The sequence below is a fragment of the Anas platyrhynchos genome, chromosome 9 (genome assembly GCF_047663525.1).
Source record: "Anas platyrhynchos isolate ZD024472 breed Pekin duck chromosome 9, IASCAAS_PekinDuck_T2T, whole genome shotgun sequence".
Taxonomy (NCBI): Eukaryota; Metazoa; Chordata; class Aves; order Anseriformes; family Anatidae; genus Anas; species Anas platyrhynchos.
Genome location: NC_092595.1, coordinates 10,558,009 through 10,578,239, shown reverse-complemented (window position 1 = coordinate 10,578,239; position 20,231 = coordinate 10,558,009). Strand labels below are relative to the sequence as shown.

Below are 20,231 nucleotides of genomic sequence, written 5' to 3'. Positions count from 1 at the left end.
AGGAGGAAAAGGGAAAAAGGGGGGGGAAGGAGAAAAAGGGAAAAAAGGGGAGAAAAGGGGAAAAAAGGAGGAAAAAAAAGAAGAAATAAAGGGGATAAAAGGGAAACAAGGGGAGAAAAAGGAAAAAAGGGGGGGAACAGGGAAAAAGGGGGAAACGGGGAAAAAATGAAAAAAAAAAAAACAAGAAAAAAAAAAAAGGGAAAAATGAAAAACCAAGTTTAAAAAAAAATGAAAAAAATGAATTATCAGTAAAAATAAAAAAAAAAAAGCCTATATTTTTTCACACGCCCTCCTTCCCCCCCGCGTTATATTTTTGGGGGGGAGGTAAAGGGGGGGGTCCACGTGCGCTCAGCCCCGTCCCCGCTCTCGCACCCGGGACCCCCCTTTAGCGTCCAGCGCGGCTCGCGCGCGCGCGCGCGCTCCCCCGCGCCCGCCCGCCCGAACGCGCGCGCGCGCGCTCTCGCCGCCACCCCGCCGCGCCCCCACGTCACGCCGCCGCCCGCCGCCACGTGACCCCCGCGGCCGGGCGAGACCACCGCGGGGGGGGGGACCGCGGCGGGGAACGGGGGGCTCCGGGACCCTCCCCGCCTCCACCTCCCCACCGGGACCCCGCAGGGGGATTCGAACGATCCATTCGGGACCACCGGAGGGGGGTCGTCTCCTCGGCGGGGCGGCGGCGGCGGCGGGGAGGCGGTAGGGGAGGTCCCCGTCCCTCCCCGCGCCGCGCGCAGTGGTAGGGCCGGCAGCTCAAATTCCGAGAATTGGGCTCTGTTGATTCTTAGAACTGGGGTTCTTAGAAGTGGTGATGCAAGGAGTTTCTAGGAAAGCCCGGAGACCAGGTGATTGCTGCTTCTATTGCCGCGGCCGATTTTACCCTTTAATTCTCTCGCTCTTTTTTTTTTTTTTTTTTTTTTTCTCTCTCTTCCCTCCTCTCTCTCTCCTCTCTCCCTCCTCTTTCCCTCCCTGCCCCGCTCTGGCTCCCAGCCGCCCCTATATAATTTCTTACCCGTTTTTTTTTTTCACCCCCCTTTTTTTTTTTTTTTCCCCTTTTATTATTTTTTCTCCTCGGCAGGTGCCCCGACGGCACTTTTAATCCATCCAAAAAAAAAAAAATAATTTTACCACCCCCTATTCCCCCTTCACCCCCCTATTCCCCCCTCCTCTTAATTTTTCCCCCCTTATTTTCTCCTTATGATCACAATTCGCCTCCCCGTCCTTAATTAACGCGCTCCCTATTAAATCCACCCGGGGACACCCCAACCCCCTCCTTACACCCTTAATAGTAAAAAAGAAAAATAAAAAAAGGGGAAAAAAAAAAAATAATAATAATTAAAAAATCCCAACCCCGGCTGCCCTAACGGGGCCGGCTCCTGCAGGGGGGGTCCCCCACGGTGGTCCCCATGGGGTCTCTGGGGGGTTTTGTCCCCCCCCTGAGCGCTGCTGTCCCCATGTCCCCATCCCCGTGTCCCCCGGGGGGGGCCCGGCGCTGCCCCTGCACCTGCAGGCGGCCGCAGGACGGCGGCGAGCGCGGCCGCCGGGGAGCTCCGGGCTTTTGATTTTGTTGGTTTGTTGTTTTTCTCGGGGCCGTTTCTCGGTGGATGGAGCTCGGGCAGGGTGTTTTACGTTCTGTTGGTTTTATTATTTGCTGCTATTGTCCTTTCGTTTCTGGGGGCTGTTCCGCTCCTGCTCCCCGCGTGTTGTGCGTCGTGGCGCGGCACCGGGCGGCTCGGCCCTCTCTCGGGGTGAATTTTTTTTTTCTCCTTCCCCCTTCTCGGAGGATTTTTTTTTTTACCGCAGTCCAAGCTGGGGCTTTTTCCCCGTGTGTGTGTGTGTGTCCCATTTCGGCTCCCTACCGGCTTTTTGCAACCTGTAGCGGGGCCGCGCCGGGATCTGTCAAAAGCCCCCGGGGGGCGAGGAGCCGGGCGGGGATGGAGCGGACTTTGCGGCATTTTGTCGGCCCGGGGAAAAGAAGCGGCGTGGGGCTGGGAGGGGAGGGGAGGGGGGGGGAAGAGAGAAAAAGAGCCACGGCGGGGAGGCTCGGCTTCCCTCCCGGCCTCCCTCCTCCCCGGGGCTCGGTGGCAGGAGCCGCGCCGGCCCCGACGGCACGGGAGGCGCAGCGAAGGTGCGGGGAGAGGGAGAAGCGGCTCTGAAAATACCGCGCAGGGGGGGGGGCTCCGAGAGGTTTTATTCCTTCCCCTTCCAGCGATGCCGCCGCAAACAGCGCGGTGGAGGAGAAGGAGGAGGACAGGGGGATCCTCCGGCCGCTCGGGGATGATGGGGTGCGCTTTGGGGAGGGGGTCGCTTGTCGGGGTACTGGGGAGCCCGACAACCCGACCGGGTTGTGTGTCCCCCCCCCCTTTTCGCCGTGGCAGCCCTTTTGCCGTGTGTTTACTACCGCGGCGGACTTGGCGCGGCGACAGCAGCTCGTAAATCTGCCGCCGGGAGCTGCGCGCCTGCCTGGCCCCCGGCCACACGCTATTCCTGGAGCGAGCCGCGCAAACAGCGCGCAAACAGCGCGCAAACCCCGCGCCCGGCCCCCCTCCGCACCCCCCCCTCCAAAAAAAGAAAAAAAAATAAATGCAAAAAAAAAAAAAGGCAGCAAACAGCATTTGGAATAAGCGAGAAAGCTCTTTCGGTGATGCGTGTTTTATTTTTATTATTTCATTATTATTATTTTTACGCCCCCCCCCTCCTTTAAAAAAAAAAAAAAAAAAGGGAAAACAAAACCGAAAAAGCCCAACTTTGTTGTGAAAACTTTCGTGGTCGGGCGGCAGCGACCTCTCCCGGCCGTGTCCCCCCCCCTTTCCCTCTCTCTCCCCCCCCCCCCCGCCCCCCGGCCCCAGCTCTCCGCCTCGCCAGCCGGCCCCCCCGCCCGTAGTTTGCAAAGTCACAGTATGAAATGTTATGAAATCGCCTCTTGGGAAGGAGGGAAACAGAAAGCAGGGCGTTTGTTTAGAGAGGAAAGAGAAAAAAAAAAAAAATCAGCGGCGGCCTCTCAGATGTGCCTAAAAAGCTGCCTTTGACCCCCTGTTGCATTTCCAGGGAAAGAGGCGAGTCGGGGCTTAAAATCACGGGTCAGAAACAACAAAAACAAAGCCTGCCTCGCTTAGTTTTTTCCACTGGCTTCGGCTAGGCGCAGGATCGGTGCGAGGCGAGGCTGAGCCAGCCAGCTGGGGCTCAGTCCGTCGGTCCCGCAGCTGTCCAGGGCCGAATTCTTCCCCACGCCGCTGGACGTGTCAGCAGGGCAGGCTATGGGATCAAGCCCTGCTTCGATCCGGGGCTGCGTATCGATTCCTGTCCGGAGGTTTTAGATGCTTTAAAATATATATATATTTGCTGTGTTGTTTTAAAGGGCGGCAGGATAAGTGCCTGAAGAACAAACGCAGGCTTCCACCTGCAGCCCCTGGGTGTGGGGGGGCTGCAGTTCCGAAATCCCTTAGAAAATATTTTAGGGCAGACCTCTCTCCCTCTGTAGGCAGAGCTACGCAGGCAGAACCTGAGGTTCTGTTATTTTCCTGCTAGCGATAGGATTGCTGGCTTCAAAAAAAAAAAAAAATAATAAAAAAAACCACCTTACGTTACAGATAGCAATTTTTGCCCCATGAAACAAATCAGCCACCCATCTAAAATATTCAAAGGGTGTCTAGCAATTTTCCAGAGGAATGGATTATTACATTGTTCCAGTAAGAAAAGACTTCATCTCCGAGCATTCAATTTTGACTGGCAAAACAGATCAAAGATCTCTTGGGATGCATTTCAATTCCAATTTCCAATCCCCCTCAGTTCTGCCTGTCTGAGTCAATATTCAGAGAGGAAGTGGAGGTTAACTAGTTAGTTATTATTGTGAAGGAAGAAGTTGGAATGAGAAGTGATTCTTACAAATCTCGCTTTAAAGAGGGGAGGAGGAAAAAAAAAAATCTGTCAAAAGTCTTTATGCTACTTTTTAGACGTCCCTATTTGCAGCCCTGGGAGGACGTAAGCCTGCTGTCTGATGAGACAAAAATAACCCGAGCAGAAACATTAAGTTTTGAAAAACAAGGCTGGAAAAGCTCATAAAAATAATGTTGCTCAGACGCGTTTTAAGAGAAACAGAATTACATCGACAAAATTATATGTTTTCCAGGTTTGGTTGGGGTGTTTTATTTTCCAAGGGGAAAAAATCGGTCCCGCAGCACAGCTGACTGGTGCCATCTAGTGTCGGGTCTGCTCCTTCCTCCCCGGCCAGGGGCTGAGCCGGGAGGCTCGGGAGAGTGGGAACATGTTTATTAACGCTGCTTTTTAAAAAAAGAAAAAAATGCTTGCTAGCTCGGAGGAAGGTGGCAGAGGAAACTCCGGATGCCGCTGAACTTACTTAAGGAGCCTAATTGGAAACAAGCGAGTGCTTATTAAAGTCACTGACATTTCCATATGGAGCTCTCTCTGCATCTGGTCATGAAATCACATGTGAAAATCTTTCCAAGTTGTGCTGCTAATCTGCCCTTGAATTTCTGCCTAATTTAGGTTGTATTGTAAAGCTATGCTTTTTTTTTTTTTTCCTTTTTTTTTTTTTTCTCTTCCACATCATCCCCCCCGGAGGGGCTGAAGCATTCAGCCACCAATGGCAGCAGCCTCAGGTTAATTTGTAGGCATGTTTTTTAGTAATAACACCGACGCTGTCCTCCAAAACCCATTACAAAGACAGGTGGTAAAACGTACTGAGGCGGTCCCGTGTTTTTTAGCAGCAGGGGTGGATGTCGTCTTAATTTGCTGGAATACCCCATTAAAAATAAACTCGTGTTACAGAGTCTGTAGGTGAGGGAAATGAAGCTCTGACCTATAGACAGACGTCTTTAGTTTGTCGTAGCTGAAAAAAATATTTCATGCCCGTTTTAGTCCGTGTGCGGTGGTGTTTGGGCTGCAGACTCCACGAGAAGGGCTTTTACAGGTTCAGTTGGATCCCGAAATGTTGTTTTCAGGTTTCTGAGAAGTTTGTAAAATCTAAATTTGGTGAAAAGTTGCCTGCATGCTCGTAACCTCTCGTTCCGTTTTTATAGCGGCATGGGAGTCTATAAACAGGAGCCCTGTATGCTGAGTGCCTGTATTCTTTTCTAATCTATTTTTAAACCATTCTTCTGTTTGGCAAAAAGTGACACTTGGTTTCCATGTTTACAGCAGGCATTGGCAAACCTCAGGAGTTCACAGTTTGCAGTTTGGTTAGATGAATATCCAAAAGTTAGCATCTGACCACTCAGCTTCTTCAGACTGCAAATTTAGACTGCAGATGTAGTCCTGCCTGCTTTTTTTTTTTTTTTTTTAAATCCGTGCTAGGTCTTGGGTTCCCATTACAGCAGGGCACCGGCAGCCAAAAGACACACACACACCCCTGGCCCTTCAATCAGAGCAATTCAGGGCTGCTTTCAAAGCCCAGCAATCTCAGTGGAGCTTCGCACCTAGAGCAGGGAGAGCTGTGGGAATTGAGAGGGGGGCAAATTTGGGGCTGTTTTTTTTGTTCCTCCCCATTAATTTTTCCTGGCTGGTGTGCCACCTTTGGTGGGCTAAATAAACACGGAGGTGTCTCTCCCCAGCCTGGGGACCCCTAACATGTATTCATGTCTCACCCCAGCTAGGGGGGATGCTGAAGCTGGTCCTTGCTGCCACAACGAGCTGTGTCTCCCTATCAGCCCCAGGCAGACAGAGACAGGGGGGTCAGTACAGGGTGGGGACAGCGGGACCCCTCCTCTGAGCCCAGCTGGGACAGGGATGCCCGGCCCCAGCTGCACCCTGCTGTCGGCTCGGCGCGGGGCTTGGCAGCGTGTGGCGTCAGTCCCTTGCTCCTTTGGCTTCAGCCGGGACGAGTCCCTGCCTTCCCTTGAAAAATTAATGTGCCAAATTGCTTGGGGTCATTGGAAATGCTGAAGGAGGCTCGGCTCCTCGCTTCCCAAGGGCACTCGCTGGCTCTGCCTCCTCGTCGGCTCTCGGCTACGTGAAGGGCAGGGGGAGTCTTCCTTAGTGGAAAATGTTGGAGGCAGCTCTGATGTCCCCCCCCCGCTCTGCTTTTTCTTCTGCAAAGACCAAAACAATGCGGAGACTTGAGCTGGGCCAGCTTTCAAGGGCAATCCTTTTAAACCCTCTTTTGAAGTACAAACTATAAAGTTCCCTGCAGCGCTCAAGAAAATATGCAGTTTTCCTGGTTCCAAATGCTGATAATAAACCCGTCCGGATAATGTATTGCATTTCCTAGAAACATTTGTTTGCTGGCAGGAAATTGGATCAGATTGAAAGTTAGCAGAGACCGCTCGATATAGCGAGTGCAATCCGCTCACGGAAGGGTACGATGGAAAAAACTACAGGGCTCGCACTGGCGATGCTGCTTTTGATCTGTGCTGACACAGTGCGCTAGGACTCCTCTCCGGCTCTTCTTCGGTTATTATTAACCAAGCCACGTTTTGGCCTAGACGCCAACCAGAAGCTGCTAAATTAATAAAAACCGTGCTGTGACAGCTAAAGGACGCTTGGTGCCCCCTGATTGTGTGATGTGGGGAAAGCCGAGCTGGGAACTCGCGTACCCCCAGCCCACAGCATCCTCTTCACGGTGGCTCATGGCACCCCTGATGGTGTCCTGTGTCCCCCCCCTGCACCCCATTTCTCTTTCTGTGCCTCTGCTCCCTGTGCGAGCATCCCCTCTTGGTTTTGGGGGGAAGCTGGCAGCCTGCTGGGTAGGCAGGGGGGGTGCTTCCCCCTGGGGCTGGGCTGGGGGGGGGGGGGTGGCAGGATGGAGCTTCCCCTGGGCGGGCAGTTTCGGAGCTGTGTGTGGGATGAGGCTGTGGGGAAGAGAGACTTCACCCAGCCGCCCCTCCAGGTTGAGGTGAGGGAGTCAGCACTGCGGGCTCTGGAGCAGCACAGGGTGGAGGGGTAGGAGAGCTGAGCTCGGGGGGGGTGGTCGGTGCCCCCACCCAGATTGTGCGTGGTGTGGGGAGAGGGGCAGGATGCGGGGTATCCCCCAGTGTGAAGAGGATGGGGAGGAAGGCGTCTCCCCTCTGCGCAGGGCTGTGGGAGGATGGATGGAAAGGGATTCCCTATAAATAGGGGAGTGGATGGCTGGAGGGATTTCCCTGTGAATGGCAGGAAGGCAGGATGGGGGGTGGGTCCCAGCTTTCTCCCCCCCCCCCCTTCCCGTGTCTGTGGCCGGGAACAGCTGCAGGGGTCTCCCCTTTGCATGGGGTGGAGCTGGGGGGGTTCCCCCAGCCGTGGGCACTCCCTCCCTGTGCCCACTGGACTGGCCCCGGGGAGCACAGTGCTGGCCCTGGGCTCCCTTCCAGGAATGGTTTTTCTCGGGGAGGTGCCGGCAGGGAAGGGCCGTTCCCTGAACCGCTGGGGCAGACCCACTGCCTTCCTGGAAGGCAGCAGCGGTGACAGTCCCATGTGGCCACCCCCGAAATGGGCCCCGACCTTCCTCTCCGGGCACAGCAAGCCCCGGCGTGCAGCCCCGAGCACTGCCACTGGCCCCCACCTGCGAGGTACCGGGCAGGAAAACTTGGGGGGGGGGGGACACTGGGGTGATGCTCTGAGCCCAACTAAACCTTGGGGGCACATCCTGGGCTGGAGAGGGGTGTGGGTGGAGAGGGTCCTGCTTGGTGCTCTGCCCTAGTTCCCCACCGCTGTCCTTTTTTTCTGCTGTCCTCCTCCCCGAGCATCCTCCTTGGGGTGCGGAGCTGGTGCTGTGCAGCGGTTGGGAGGGGCAGGGTTAACGCAGCTGGGCTCGGAGGGGAAGGAAGGTCCCTCTCCTCCCTTGTGCTGCCCGCATCCTGCAAGCTGGAGCGCTTGGGATGCACCTGCCCGGCTCCAATACCCCACAGCACTGCGCTGGGGAGAGGCGATTTGGGGAAGGGGCTGAGCGGGGTCTGGCGGTGGGAGAGGAGCGGGGTGTCCCCGCAGCCGGCAGTGCTGTGGGTGAGGGAATTTGGTGACAGCAGCAGCGTCTCACGTGATGCTCACGGGCACAGAGTTCATCTTGCAGTTTGTTGGTTTATAGACGGGTCAGTCCTGGCGGCTGTGACACCGGGGTGAGCCACCGGGAGCCCGGCCGAGGTCAGGATGCGCCCCGAGCGCCCTAAATACGGCCGTCTGCTGGTATAGGAAGCACGGATGCGTGCTGGGCTGCTTGCGGGGTGCCACGAGTCCCTGGGCTTTCGCTTGCTGGTAGCGAGCGGCTGGCAGTGAGCAAGTACAGAAAGGTCAGAGTCTGCAGTATTTGGGAAATGAGTCACTTTGTGTGTGTGGTGGAGTTTGAAGATAGCCAGGCTCGGAGCAGGTCTAGAAGATTTGCATTTTATGGCCGGGATAGGGCTGTAAGGCACCCTTCTGGGCTTTGCGTGCGACACCATGCCTTAAATCACTCCTCTTCTTCCCACCCCAAGGTCTCTGGGGTTTGGGGTGCAGACCCACATATCAGCTGTGAGGGAGAGGGCAGGGGACACCCGTCCTCGCAGGGCTGGATGCGCTCCCCGCAGGTGCTGGCAGTCCTGCTGGATCCCTCTGCATTTTGGGGTCAGCCCTAAAAATAGCATGGTAAGGTTTTGGGGTTTGTTGGTTCACTTGCTCATTGTGCTTCCTGTTCCTGCTGGGGCGGCTGCTGGGGACCTTCCTCCTGGTCGGTGCCAGGTTGGTTGTGTTTGTTGGTTTTTAGTCAATTTGGAGGTAGCAGCACGAGTTCTGGCAGCGAGCTCCTGGGTTTCCTTGCCCTGCTGCCCCAGCTGCGTTACCCGCGAAGCCAGCTGCTGGAGACAAAGCCTGCGGTTTGGGGGAAGGCTTTTCCAGCAGCCAGAGGAAGGCATTTGTTTTGGGTCCCCTTCCGTCTCCGCCACCGACTTCCTACGTGATCCCGGCCAAGTTGCTTTGTTTGGTTCTTGACGTCCACATCCTCCCAGGTCCGCTTGGCAGCGCCATCCAGCGCGCTTGTGCTGGTGTGTGCGGCGTGTTGGTGTCCCGAGAAGGTTTATCGCTGCTCGGAGGGCCACATTCGGGCTCTTTCCAGGTTTCCGAGCAGAGTGGCAGCAGGTGTTTGTAAGTCATACCTGATAACGAGGTGCTGGGAATACGACATTGGGCTTGGATGTGGCGCTGCCCGGGAATTTGGTCTTGGCAGGGGAGAGCTGTCCCCGAAAGAAGTGGTGAGAAAATTCTCACTCGACTTCCCTTCCCCACCTGCCTTCAAGTTCCTGAGTCATGGAAATGAAAATCTCCTTGGCATACGCCCATGGTTTGGGCTAGAGGGTGTGGAAGAAGCTATGACGGGATTCTCAAAGCCTGTGGTTGTGATAAGAACGTACTGTACCGGAAGAAACAAATGTTAACCTTACTGGAGAGTGGAAGGTTTGTTATCTCTAGCTTTTATCCCACTGATACTCGAGGGAAACAGCAAGCTTGTGCGCTGCCCCGGCCAATTCATAATTATCAGCTAACGTGGTGTTTGTTTTCTTCTGCTTTTATTTATAGGTTTGAAAGAAACTTTTGGACTGTGAATTGAGGCATTGGGTATGTAAATTTAAATTTTGTGCTTCCCTCCTCCCCCCCCCCTCTTCCCTTTAAAGTGTTGAATGAAATGTTTCATTAGCCCCAGCTGGGATTTGTTTTCGGGAGAGCAGCTGCTCTGTGGAAAATGCTGTACGTTCGCATGCCGCTGGGGAAGGAGGAGGAGACGGGGCTGCGGGAAGGGGCTGGTCACTGGGGAGCGTGGTGCTGGAAATGCACGATCCAGCCCAAACCTGGGGCAGGGGGAGGTGCAGGCTGCCCCGAGAGGCTGGTGGCAGGGACATCTCTGAGACGGGTCAATGGGTGTTGTGCTAGGAGAAGGCTTTGTGTGCCTTGACTAACCCAAGCCTTCCTCACTGGGATGGACCGGGCCGCGGTGTGGGTAGCAGCCCGGCAGGTTGGATGGGTTCTGCTCCTCGCTGCCACCATCCATCCATTGGGAAACCATGGACAGGTCTTCTCCAGGGTGGCCACCTGATAGCAAGGAAGTAGTTTGGCGGTGGGTGAGGGTTGGGTTGAAATCAGACAGCTCCAGCTGGGACCTCTGAGGCCTTGTTTGGCTTCCCGTGGCTGAGGTGGGTGGCAGCCCAGGAAGGATCTGAAGGCTGGCAAGCTGCTCTGGGAGCTCCTTGGGGATGAACCTGAGGAGCAGTGGTGGTGGTGGGAGGAGTGGGCTGGGGTGGAGCCGTCATGGGCGAGGCAAGGAGAAAAAAAAAGAGCCGGTTAGCTAATCCTCAGGAGGGTCTGGGCTGGGTGGGACTGAGGCACGCCAGGTCTTGCTGTTGGCCTACAGACCTCACCAGGAGATCTGGCAGGCGCTTGGCACGATGCGGGGCTGTTTGTCCCAGCACCGAGGAGCTGGGACACCCATCCTGGCCGCCCGAAGGCATCCCAGAGCAGCAGCTGCCTCCCCGCTGGGGTTAGGTGCTCTCCCGGCTGCGTCTCCATTCCCGTCCTTCTCCCGCTTGTGTTTCGGGCAGACCCAAGATGGCCTCGCCGGCAGACAGCTGCATCCAGTTCACCCGCCACGCGAGCGATGTCCTCCTCAATCTCAACCGCCTTAGGAGCCGGGATATCCTGACGGACGTCGTCATCATCGTGAACCGGGAGCAGTTCAGAGCCCACAAAACAGTCCTGATGGCCTGCAGGTGAGAGCACCGGCCGCTTCTGGCCACCAGCACCGCTGCTGCGTCCCCAGGGAGGCTTGTGGGTTTTACGGGCAGGGAAACTGAGGCAGAGAAGCAGAATAGAAACAGGCTGCCAAGCAATTAGCACCAGTAAAAAGGGATTACTGAGACCTTTCATCCCCAGCAAGGTGCCCACGTGTGGCCCACAGGGACAAGCAGGAGCACAGCAGACACGGGCATCTCTGAAGGCAGGGCACAAACGCTGTGTGGGATGGGACAGGACAGGAGGGCTGGATGCTGCTGGGGTGAGCGAGTCCTCTGTGACCGCGGTGTCCCCTGCTGCTGCTATTTTTAGAGCTATTCCTCCCAGGCTGCTGGCTGCACCCACCTCTGTGGATTTTCAAGCCTGGTTGGGTCTGAAATCCCTTCCCAGGTCCAGGATTGCTTCCTAGTGACCTCTAATTAACATCCCTCCACCGCCTAGCTGCATTAACTGCGGATGCCTTTCAGGGTTTCGTGCTGACAAGATGAAAAGATACGGAAAAACAAGGATTTGACTGCTAAGACATCTGAAAAATATTTTATCAACATTTCCTTTTTTTTTTTTTCTCCTCCTTGTTAAAGAGGAGCATGGATGCCCCAAGAGGCTTCTGAAAGAAATGAATCACAGTGGGAAGGGGATGGTAGTAAGAACAACAGAAAAAGGTGAATTTCTAAACCGAGGCAGTGGGGAGTTGTTGAGCAGGTGAGATCTAAAAGCAGGCTGTGCCGGTTGGTAAAAGTGCAGCGCAGAAGACGCTTACTAAGCTAGGAAACCAAGCTTGATAATAAGGGGGAAGCTCAGGGAATACTGTAATTGCCTCCTTCTCCTCCTTCCTTATCATGCACAAAACTCTGTGAGCTAAGGGATTTCAGGTAAATTCTCCTTTCTTCCTCTGAATCGTCGTTAACACTCATCTTCCCTCTGCCTCCTCTCTGCAGTGGCCTCTTCTACAGCATCTTCACTGACCAGCTCAAGTGCAACTTGAATGTCATCAACCTAGACCCTGAAATTAACCCCGAGGGGTTTTGCATCCTCTTAGACTTCATGTACACATCCCGCCTGAACCTGCGGGAGAATAATATCATGGCTGTGATGGCCACAGCGCTGTACCTGCAGATGGAGCACGTGGTTGATACTTGCCGAAGATTTGTCAAATCTAGGTGAGCGCCTTAGGTGAACTTTGGAGTTCCTGGCATGGTGTGTTTGGGTGGGAGGGGGGGACTGTCTAAATATCTGCGAGCTTATCCTTATGTGCTGAAAATGACTGCATCTCTTCCTTTCTGCCTGGTTCCAGTGAAGCTGAGATGGTGTCTGCTGTGAAGACCCCGAGGGAAGAGTTTTTGGCTGGCCGGATGCTGAGCCACCCAGAGGTGATGGCTTATAGGAGCAGAGATGTCTCGGAGAACAGCATGCCTCTCCAGAACGGGTCCCTCTGCAACGGGAGGGCTTTTGCACCTGGCTTGTTCAACAGTTTGTCTGGATCCTCCATTCCCTACCCCGGGTACAGCCCCCTCCCTCTGAATGGCTTCCTTGTGGATGACGAGTTGCGGGAGATGAGGATGCCTCTCTCTGAAGTCTCGAGGGCAGGCGCCTTCCCCAAGGAGAGGATCCTGCCGTGCGACAGCTCCAGGACGATCCCCACCGAGTACATGAGAACCATCACCGACATCTCGGCCAACATGTGCCACGCCACCATCTATGCTCCGAAAGAAGGCGCTGCTGAAGAAGCCAGGAGCGACATGCACTACGGCGTAGCCTCTGGCCCCAAACCTGTCGTCCCCTCGATCCGGAACAATCCCTACTTCTCTTGCGACAAAGTGGCCAAAGAGGAGGAGAGGACCTCTTCAGAGGATGAGATCAGCCAGCACTTTGAGCCCACCAACACCCCCCTGGACCGCAAGGGACTTATCAGCCCCCAGAGCCCCCAGAAGTCAGACTGTCAGCCCAACTCGCCGACCGAGTCCAGCAGCAGCAAGAACGCCCGCATCAGTCAGAACTCCAACTCCCTCTTCACCAAGAGCCCCACAGACCCCAAAGCCTGCAACTGGAAGAAGTACAAGTTCATCGTCCTCAACTCTCTGAATCAGAACGCCAAGCAAGACAGCGCTGACCAGAATGAGATGGGAACCCTCTCTCCTCGCACCTACATGCCCATGTCCACCTGCCAGCAGTCCATGGAACCGGAGCATCTCAACGTGCAATCCCCCACCAAGATGAGCGTGAATGGAGAAGACTCCAATATCCCCCAAGCGAGCAGACTCAACAACATCGTTAACAGGTGAGAAGATGTCCCTGGGGAGACGAGGACTCCCTGTGTTGTTGGTGAGGGTTTGGAAGTGTGTGAAATAGATGTAGCGTTGCGCTGGGGTGTCCGGCCGCGGGCAGGTGGAAACCTCTGCACGTGGTGAAGCGCTGCCAGCGATGTCGGCTGGTGGTGGAACTGGGAACACTGGGTCAGGAATTCCTGGCTCGCTTCAGCAGCTCTGGATGGTTTCTGGAGCCTGGATTCGTCGAGCCTGGTTTTCACCCTGTGCCTAAAGCTTTTGGTTGGCTTTAGGTGCTGGAAGGGCCAAACTAGCATGGAACAGTGTGCTATCCCCTGGACCTGGATGTTCCTAGAGAACTTTGAGGTCATTTTGTGATGGGCATCTGAAGGATATGGCTCAGGGACCTGTTGTTGATCAGGGCTATGCTGTGCATCTCACCGCAAAGGTCTCCCCATAAAACGTGGATGTTCCTCGTGTCTGGAAGGGTGCAAACATCAAGGGCCCAGTAGCTCAAGCACAGCAAGAGCCTTCTCACGGCTGTGTGCGTTGCTGTCCTTCCACAGGTCCCGGGATGGGTCCCCTCGGAGCAGCGAAGGACAGTCCCCGCTGTACATGCATTCGTCCAAGTGCAGCTCCTGCGGCTGCCAGTCCCCACAACATGCTGAGATGTGCCTTCATACCCCTGGCTCAGCCTTTGGAGAGGAGATGGGGGAGACCCAATCTGAATACTCTGACTCCAGCTGCGGTGAGTCTTGCATCCCTGCTCGCCTTTTTTTCAACGGGCACGCGAGGGGGCTGTGCGCTCTGGGGACCCGTCCCCCTGGTGCCCTTCACCCAAAGGGCATCAGAACTATCTCAGATGGTAGATCCCCAGGTGCTTCATCCTTTGAGCTGGCTGAGCAGCTGTGAGCACGCATGTGAGATGCACACACATGGGAATTGCTTCTGTCCTCCCCTTCCCCAGACACCTTGTGCGGGGAGTTAGTCACCTGCTGCCAGCTTGGCAGCTCAGGACAGGAAACAAAGCGCACCCCACCCCGCCAGAACCACACGAGAACAAGCTTGGCAGATGTAATGACCCTAATGGGGATTGGGCAAGCTGGTGTGTCTCATGCATCCGTCACGGTGTCTTCATTATCAGGGAGCCCGATGTGCACATCTGGAGAAACGCAGATAATGAGGCTTGCAATCTCGTTGCAAAACTCCCCAAGCCCAGAGAGGAATATCTGTGCGCTGATCTGCCTGCAGCTCAGGGAGGGGGAACGCAGGATTGGCACTGCGGTGTGCTCAGACGTCCATAAGGGAGCCAGGTGTAATGCTCACAGCTCCGCAGAGCATTTAAGAGTTAAGCCAGAGGGGCCTGCCTGCCTCTTCAGATGATGGCAGTCTTCCCGTTCTCAATGTAGACATCTGTACTCGTAAAGGTTTGCACCTCTAATGGTGCTGGAGGTCCAGAACTGAGCATTCCTCCTTCAGAGGATGCCTGGTAGCTTGGGTGCTGTTGTGGGCCTCTCTGAAAAATGCCCAGGTGACCTCCCTGGCTTCTTAGAAGCAGCTTTACAGAAGTGGCAGCTGGTGTCACACTGAAGGAGAGGTGGCTCATGTTGCCTCTTCCCTCTCAAGCCATGCATCCTGTGTGCGTGAGAAGGCTGGGGAGGTCATGGCATGGCTGACCACAAACACATCTGGGCCTCCCTCCTTGTTCCAAAACTCGCTCTGCCTTCCCCTCCCCACCTCCCCAAGCCATACGCGGGCCCGTTTTGGTGCTGGCCGCTCAGTGCCCGTCTCATCCATCTCATGGCTCCCCTCTCTGCCCTCCCAGAGAACGGAGCTTTCTTCTGCAACGAGTGCGACTGCCGGTTCTCCGAGGAGGCCTCCCTCAAGAGGCACTCCCTGCAAGTGCACAGCGACAAGCCCTACAAGTGTGACCGCTGCCAGGCCTCCTTCCGCTACAAGGGGAACCTCGCCAGCCACAAAACCGTCCACACAGGTACGGCAACGTCCTGGGGGGGCTGCCAGGGGCTGGGCTGCGTCTCCGTGAGGGCTGAGCTCATTTACTGTAAAGCCCTGGGCTTTTCTAAAGGCTGCTTGCACAACGCGTGGCTGGGAGCAGATGTGTGGCCACCAGGTCACTTTGTGGTAGATTGAAAAGAAAATAAAGAAATCATTTAGGGGAAAAAAAAACTGTTTTGTTTTGTTAGGTGTTTTTTTTTTTTCCTACATCCTAGAAATCCAGATCCTATCTAGCCTGGCAGAAAGTCTGCTGATGGGAAAATCTGTGAGCGGATGGACTCTGTGAATCAGCACAATGAAAGCTGAGAAAGGAAAGGGATATTAAGGGTTTAGTCATTTGCTGACAAACCTGGGGATTTTTTTTTTTTGTGTATGTGCTTTTATTAATGCCTAGCATGTCAACAGCCAGCTCCCCGGCTGGGGAAGGGAAGTGCGTGCTGCTGGGCTGTAAAGACACCATCCCACAGCCCCAGCTGAGCTCCACGTGGCCACGGGGGTGACCAGGGTGACACAAGCACCAGGGCAGGGTTTGAGGGTGTGGGGGTCAAAGTCCTCTGCCCCCCCAGGTCCTCTGCGTACCCCAGGCTGGAACAGATTTGCTCTTGAATCAAAAACAAAAGAAAAAGGCAGGAAGGGATAGGCGATGACTGTATCCCAGTCCCCACTGAGCTCAGCTTAAGGCATCCTGAAGAAACTGGTTAAAACCTTTTTGCAGCTCCCCTCTAGCCATGTGAAAGCCAGCCAGGGCTGACAACATTAATCGTAACCAAAGAATGAATGGGAGCTGGGCTTGATCATCCAAAGTTCTTCTTGGTCATCCAAAGAAGCACCAAATGGCCAGGAGAGGATGTGCTGGGAGCGCAGAGGGAGCCAGGTGGCTCTAGGTGGCTGACTCAGGGCCAAGGGGACATCTGAGGTATTTATGCCTTGCCCTTTTTGTTGGTCTCTGCAGGAGAAAAACCGTACCGCTGCAACATCTGCGGGGCACAGTTCAACCGGCCGGCCAACCTGAAAACCCACACACGCATCCACTCCGGAGAGAAACCCTACAAGTGTGAGACCTGCGGGGCCAGATTCGTCCAGGTGTGTGTGACCGCCGGGGCAGGGGACACGGCCGGGGTCCTGCCCAAGACCTGGGGTGCTGTGAGGGGGCTGAGGGACCACGCTTGCTGCCTGGGGCAGTTTTTCCTATGTGATTAGGGGATAAATAGGGACTTTGAGGTCTGTAGGGACAAGTTTGATGGCTTAGTAGGAAACGTGATTTCTGATGGTTGCTGTTAAGGATTGGAGAAATCAAAACACGTGGTCCTGGCTCTCTGCTGGAACCCGTATACAAATAAATACATAAAATAAGCTGCTGGGAGCTCTGACCTGGGACTTACTCCCCGCAGGTGGCCCACCTCCGTGCTCACGTGCTCATCCACACCGGGGAGAAGCCGTACCCCTGCGAGATCTGCGGCACGCGCTTCCGGCACCTGCAGACCCTCAAAAGCCACCTTCGAATCCACACGGGAGAGAAACCATACCATGTGAGTGACCCTACTGCTTTCTTGAGGGGCTCTCGGATTGGGGGGGATGCTGCCAAACCCAGGGAGGGGGTGGGAAGACACCCCCATGCCCTTCACCAGCCTCTGCTCCACGTTTCCCATCCCCGTGTTGTGCATTAGCCACAGGCAGCCTGGGCTGGGCACATCCGAGCTGCTCTCCTTTTTTTCCCCCTTCTCTGGAAGAAGGTCATGCTTCTCCAAATAGCTGCGGCTTAAATTACAGCCTCCTGTGGTGCACTGGGATGGGGCAGAGGAGCAGGCAGCCTCACCGGTGCTGGTGGTACCCCACCCTGCCTTGCTGCAGCCCCAGAGGCTCTCGGCTCTTTGCTGAGGCTTTTTTATCTGCTAAGGAGGGAACCAGAGCAGGGACTGTCATCCAAACAGCCCTCTGGAACCACCATCTTGGCAGGGGTCAAAAGCAGCTCCCAAAATAGCCCTGTAGCTACTTTGGGTGTCTGGATTAGCAGCTTGTTGGTGCATCCATCAACAGCCAGGGTCACATCCTGAGGGACCTTTGCATGTCCCATAAATTTAGGTGTGCTGTGGAGAGCCTGGCATGTGGTGTGTGACCCCAGTAGAGGTTCCTGAGCTGTGGGGACGGAGTGACAGGGCAGAGGGACAAGGTTTAGGGACTCAGCAGCCTCCCTGCTGCTTCTCCCCCCGTGCCTCCACTTCCCCAGTGCCGTCTGTGCAATGGGCGCAGCGTGCCCAGGTAGCTGGGGGAGGACAGGATTTTGCTGCAGTCACACTGCTTGGCCACCACCTCCAAGGGAAGGACGTGTCCCCTGATGTGATTTTTGACGCCCTGCACCTTTGCCTCTCTCCCCACAGTGTGAGAAGTGCAACCTGCACTTCCGCCACAAAAGCCAGCTGCGGCTCCACCTGCGGCAGAAGCATGGGGCCATCACCAACACCAAGGTGCAGTACCGCATCTCGGCGAGCGAGGTGCCTCCGGAGCTCCCCAAGGCTTGCTGAAGGCCGAGGATTTCCCAGGAGGAGGTCAGGGGGAAGCTGTCCAAAGGATACTTGCAACACTTTAAAAGAGGAGAGGAATACAGAAAAAAAAAAAAAAAGAAAAAAAAAAATTCATCACATGATGGAGTGCCTCTAAACCCATAGTGCAGATAGGTGGAAAAACATTAGAAACAAAACAAAACAAACAAAAAAAAAAATACACGGGTTTTATTTTTCCCAGTTATGTGAAACTAAAAGAAAGATAAAGTTATTCAGATCTTATTGTATATAAAACATAAAAATAAAAATAGTCATTTTAAATGTCTGTGCAGTGGAGTGTTAATAAACTCTGGAGTCTAACCTTCACAGCCTTTGCCGTTTGAAGATGAGGAATGTAATGTTGATTTATGGGAACAGATTTTTTCTTTTGTATGCAAAATGTGTGTTCTTTTAAAGAGAAAGTATGCTATTAAAGAGAGGGCTTTAACTTTTTTAACCAAAGGTGAAGGAATCTATGGCAGAGTTGTAAATATATATAGATATAAATATATAAATATATATATAAAATAAATATATATAGACCTTTAAAAAAGCTATATTAAAAATATATAAAATGCATTAAAGGCTCAGTTGGACTCTGCAGGCAGAAGCCACTCTGAGAATCTTTATTATGATAGAGCACTTAACGAGATATTTTAAAGTATTGCATCTGTACAAGTAAGAAAATATTTTGTCTAAATGCATCAGTGTATTTGTATTTTTTTGCAAGTGAAGGTTTACAATTTACAAAAAAAGTGTGTATTAAACCAACAAAGCTGCAGAAGGAATTTAAAATAATAATAAAGTGTAATTTTTTTTGTTCTAGTTCTCAGTCTGTATATATGTAAAATGTGGTTTCGCACGGTGCCTTTCTTTTCAATGGAAGTTTTCAATGTATGGACTATATTGAGCTCAGTTTCTTCTTCAAGGTACAGCCTGATGTTGCAAAAGGAGTTTTGGTGGAACTCTCTATCGGGGAATGTTTTTTTTTTGTTTGTTTCGTTTGTTGTTTTTTTTTTTTTTTCAGTCTTATTTTACATGCTTGTGTTATAAACAATCTCGGGAGACAGGGTTTGGGCTGTGTCTAAACTGCATTAATGCGTTCTGTAAAATATAGCTGTACAAATAAAAGAATAAAATGAAGAAAAGTGAAGCACGATGCTGTGAGAGGTCTCTTCTTACCCCTCTTCCTCGTGGAGCGCCCCGAGCCCCAGATGCTGTCCCCAAAGGGGCTGAGCAGATCTCTTGGACAGGTCCTGCAGAGTTGGCTTCTGGCATGGCCTTGGAGCAAAGTCCCTGGGTCCTGGTGGGCACCGTCCCCCCTGTGCCACCTCCGTGGGATTTTGTGCGTTTGCAGCGAGAAGCTGGCAGAGAGAAGGCAGAGCCCGCTGCCAGGTGACGAGGCATTTGTTTGCATTTCCTGGAAACCTGTGCGATTGCCAGGGTGGCTCGGGGAAGGGGGCTGCTGGTTCAGCTCCTTGCACAACATTTCGGTGGAGCCGGGGCGCTGACCTCCTCCAGGAAGCGGCTGGCCCACAGCACCGGGCTTCCAGCCCCACAGCCTGCTGCCCCTGCTTTTGGTCCATATCCAGGGGGCTGAAGCCATGGGGGGAGAACTGATTCTCAGGAAGCTTGTTTAGCTCCAGAGAAAGGGCTCTGTGCAAGCACGCAGCAGCAGCGTGTCCACAACTGGCTGCAGAAAACCAGGCTCCAAGCTGTTTGCGCAGCACAATCTGTACCGGAGCAGGGCCCCTGCTCCTCGTGACCTGGGTGGGTTCAGGGTCTGCAGCTCATCTTTGGGTTTCCTTCACTTAATCCCTGCCCAGTTTGGGAGGCAGGGCTGAGGGGAAGTGATTCACAGAGGAGGACTTTGAAACACCACCAGCGGGAAGGGGAGGTCCTGGCTGTGAGCGGTGAGGAGGAGCTGCAGGGAGGATGCGCCATGGGGCACACGGTGCTGAGAAAAGCAGGGCATGGAAGGGAAATGGCAAGATGGGGGCAAGCCAGAGTGCAGGGCACTCCTCGTTTCCCAGTGCCCAGGGTCTGCCAGCAGGTGAAGACGTCCCCATAAGAGCAAGAGCTGAGCAGCCTCTGCCTCCTCCTGCAGCCAGCCTTGGCCAGCAGCAGGACCTCAGCCCCACAACCTCTCTCCGAGTGCTACCCCTGTTTGACAAGTATGAGGTTTCTCCCCTCTCTGTTGCGATCTGACTGCCTTTGAGGCCACTACCTCTCAGGTCACTTCAGCTGGCACTTTTTGGAAGTTGCTGGGCCGTGCCAACAGCCCCCGCTTCGCCCAGAGGAGCAGGCTGCGTATCCTCGCCCCCATTGAGCTGCTCGGCTGCGTTTGCAAAATAAATACTGTACTTTCCTGGATCATGGCTGCGTTTCCTCCCTGGGACAGATTTTGTGTGTTTGTTCTTTTTTATAGCAATGATGTCACGGCTTTTCCAGGCAGCTCGGCCAAAGCGATCACAATCTCTGTCCCTCTCTGTCCACGGGGCAGAGGTCTGCAGGCAGCTGGCACGGCCAGCCTGTGCCGGTGAGCTTTGCTCCATGTGGGCTGTGTTGGTAGAGGCGAGGGTGCAGTCAGACAGCTCTGCACGGCGTGTTTTAGGGCTGCCGAGCCTGCAAAGGGTGACCTGGTACTGCCTGCCCGTGTCAGTGCCGCTGGGTTAGTTGGAAATCCAGCTCCAGATTGGGGGGGTTGGTTCCTCCCAGCCTCAGAAGGGCA

The 20,231-nt window shown here is 54.2% G+C and overlaps 1 protein-coding gene across 3 annotated transcripts; it reads left to right on the top strand.

Moving 5' to 3' along the window:
• Nucleotides 1-721: 721 nt before the first annotated feature.
• Nucleotides 722-18,653, top strand: BCL6 (BCL6 transcription repressor). Of its 3 annotated transcripts, none has more exons than XM_027464090.3 (10): nt 722-839; nt 9,475-9,513; nt 10,491-10,658; nt 11,619-11,840; nt 11,975-12,958; nt 13,511-13,692; nt 14,770-14,937; nt 15,913-16,043; nt 16,352-16,489; nt 17,339-18,653. In XM_027464090.3, exons 3-10 carry the CDS (start codon nt 10,498-10,500, stop codon nt 17,480-17,482), a joined length of 2,130 nt encoding a protein of 709 aa, XP_027319891.1. In that variant the 5' UTR covers nt 722-839; nt 9,475-9,513; nt 10,491-10,497; the 3' UTR covers nt 17,483-18,653. The 3 variants fall into 3 exon arrangements, with proteins under 3 accessions (XP_027319891.1, XP_027319892.1, XP_027319893.1); XM_027464091.3 differs by lacking the exon at nt 722-839 and adding an exon at nt 7,283-7,496; XM_027464092.3 differs by lacking the exon at nt 722-839 and adding an exon at nt 7,915-9,351.
• The last annotated feature ends 1,578 nt before the right edge of the window (nt 18,654-20,231 follow it).

Excerpts from the sequence above, each read along its gene's own strand:
- BCL6 (XM_027464090.3), top strand. The coding sequence starts at position 10,498 with ATGGCCTCGCCGGCAGACAGCTGCATCCAGTTCACCCGCCACGCGAGC. Across the intron at positions 12,959-13,510 it reads CTCAACAACATCGTTAACAG|GTCCCGGGATGGGTCCCCTC; the intron begins GTGAGAAGATGT and ends GTCCTTCCACAG. Across the intron at positions 16,044-16,351 it reads GCGGGGCCAGATTCGTCCAG|GTGGCCCACCTCCGTGCTCA; the intron begins GTGTGTGTGACC and ends TACTCCCCGCAG.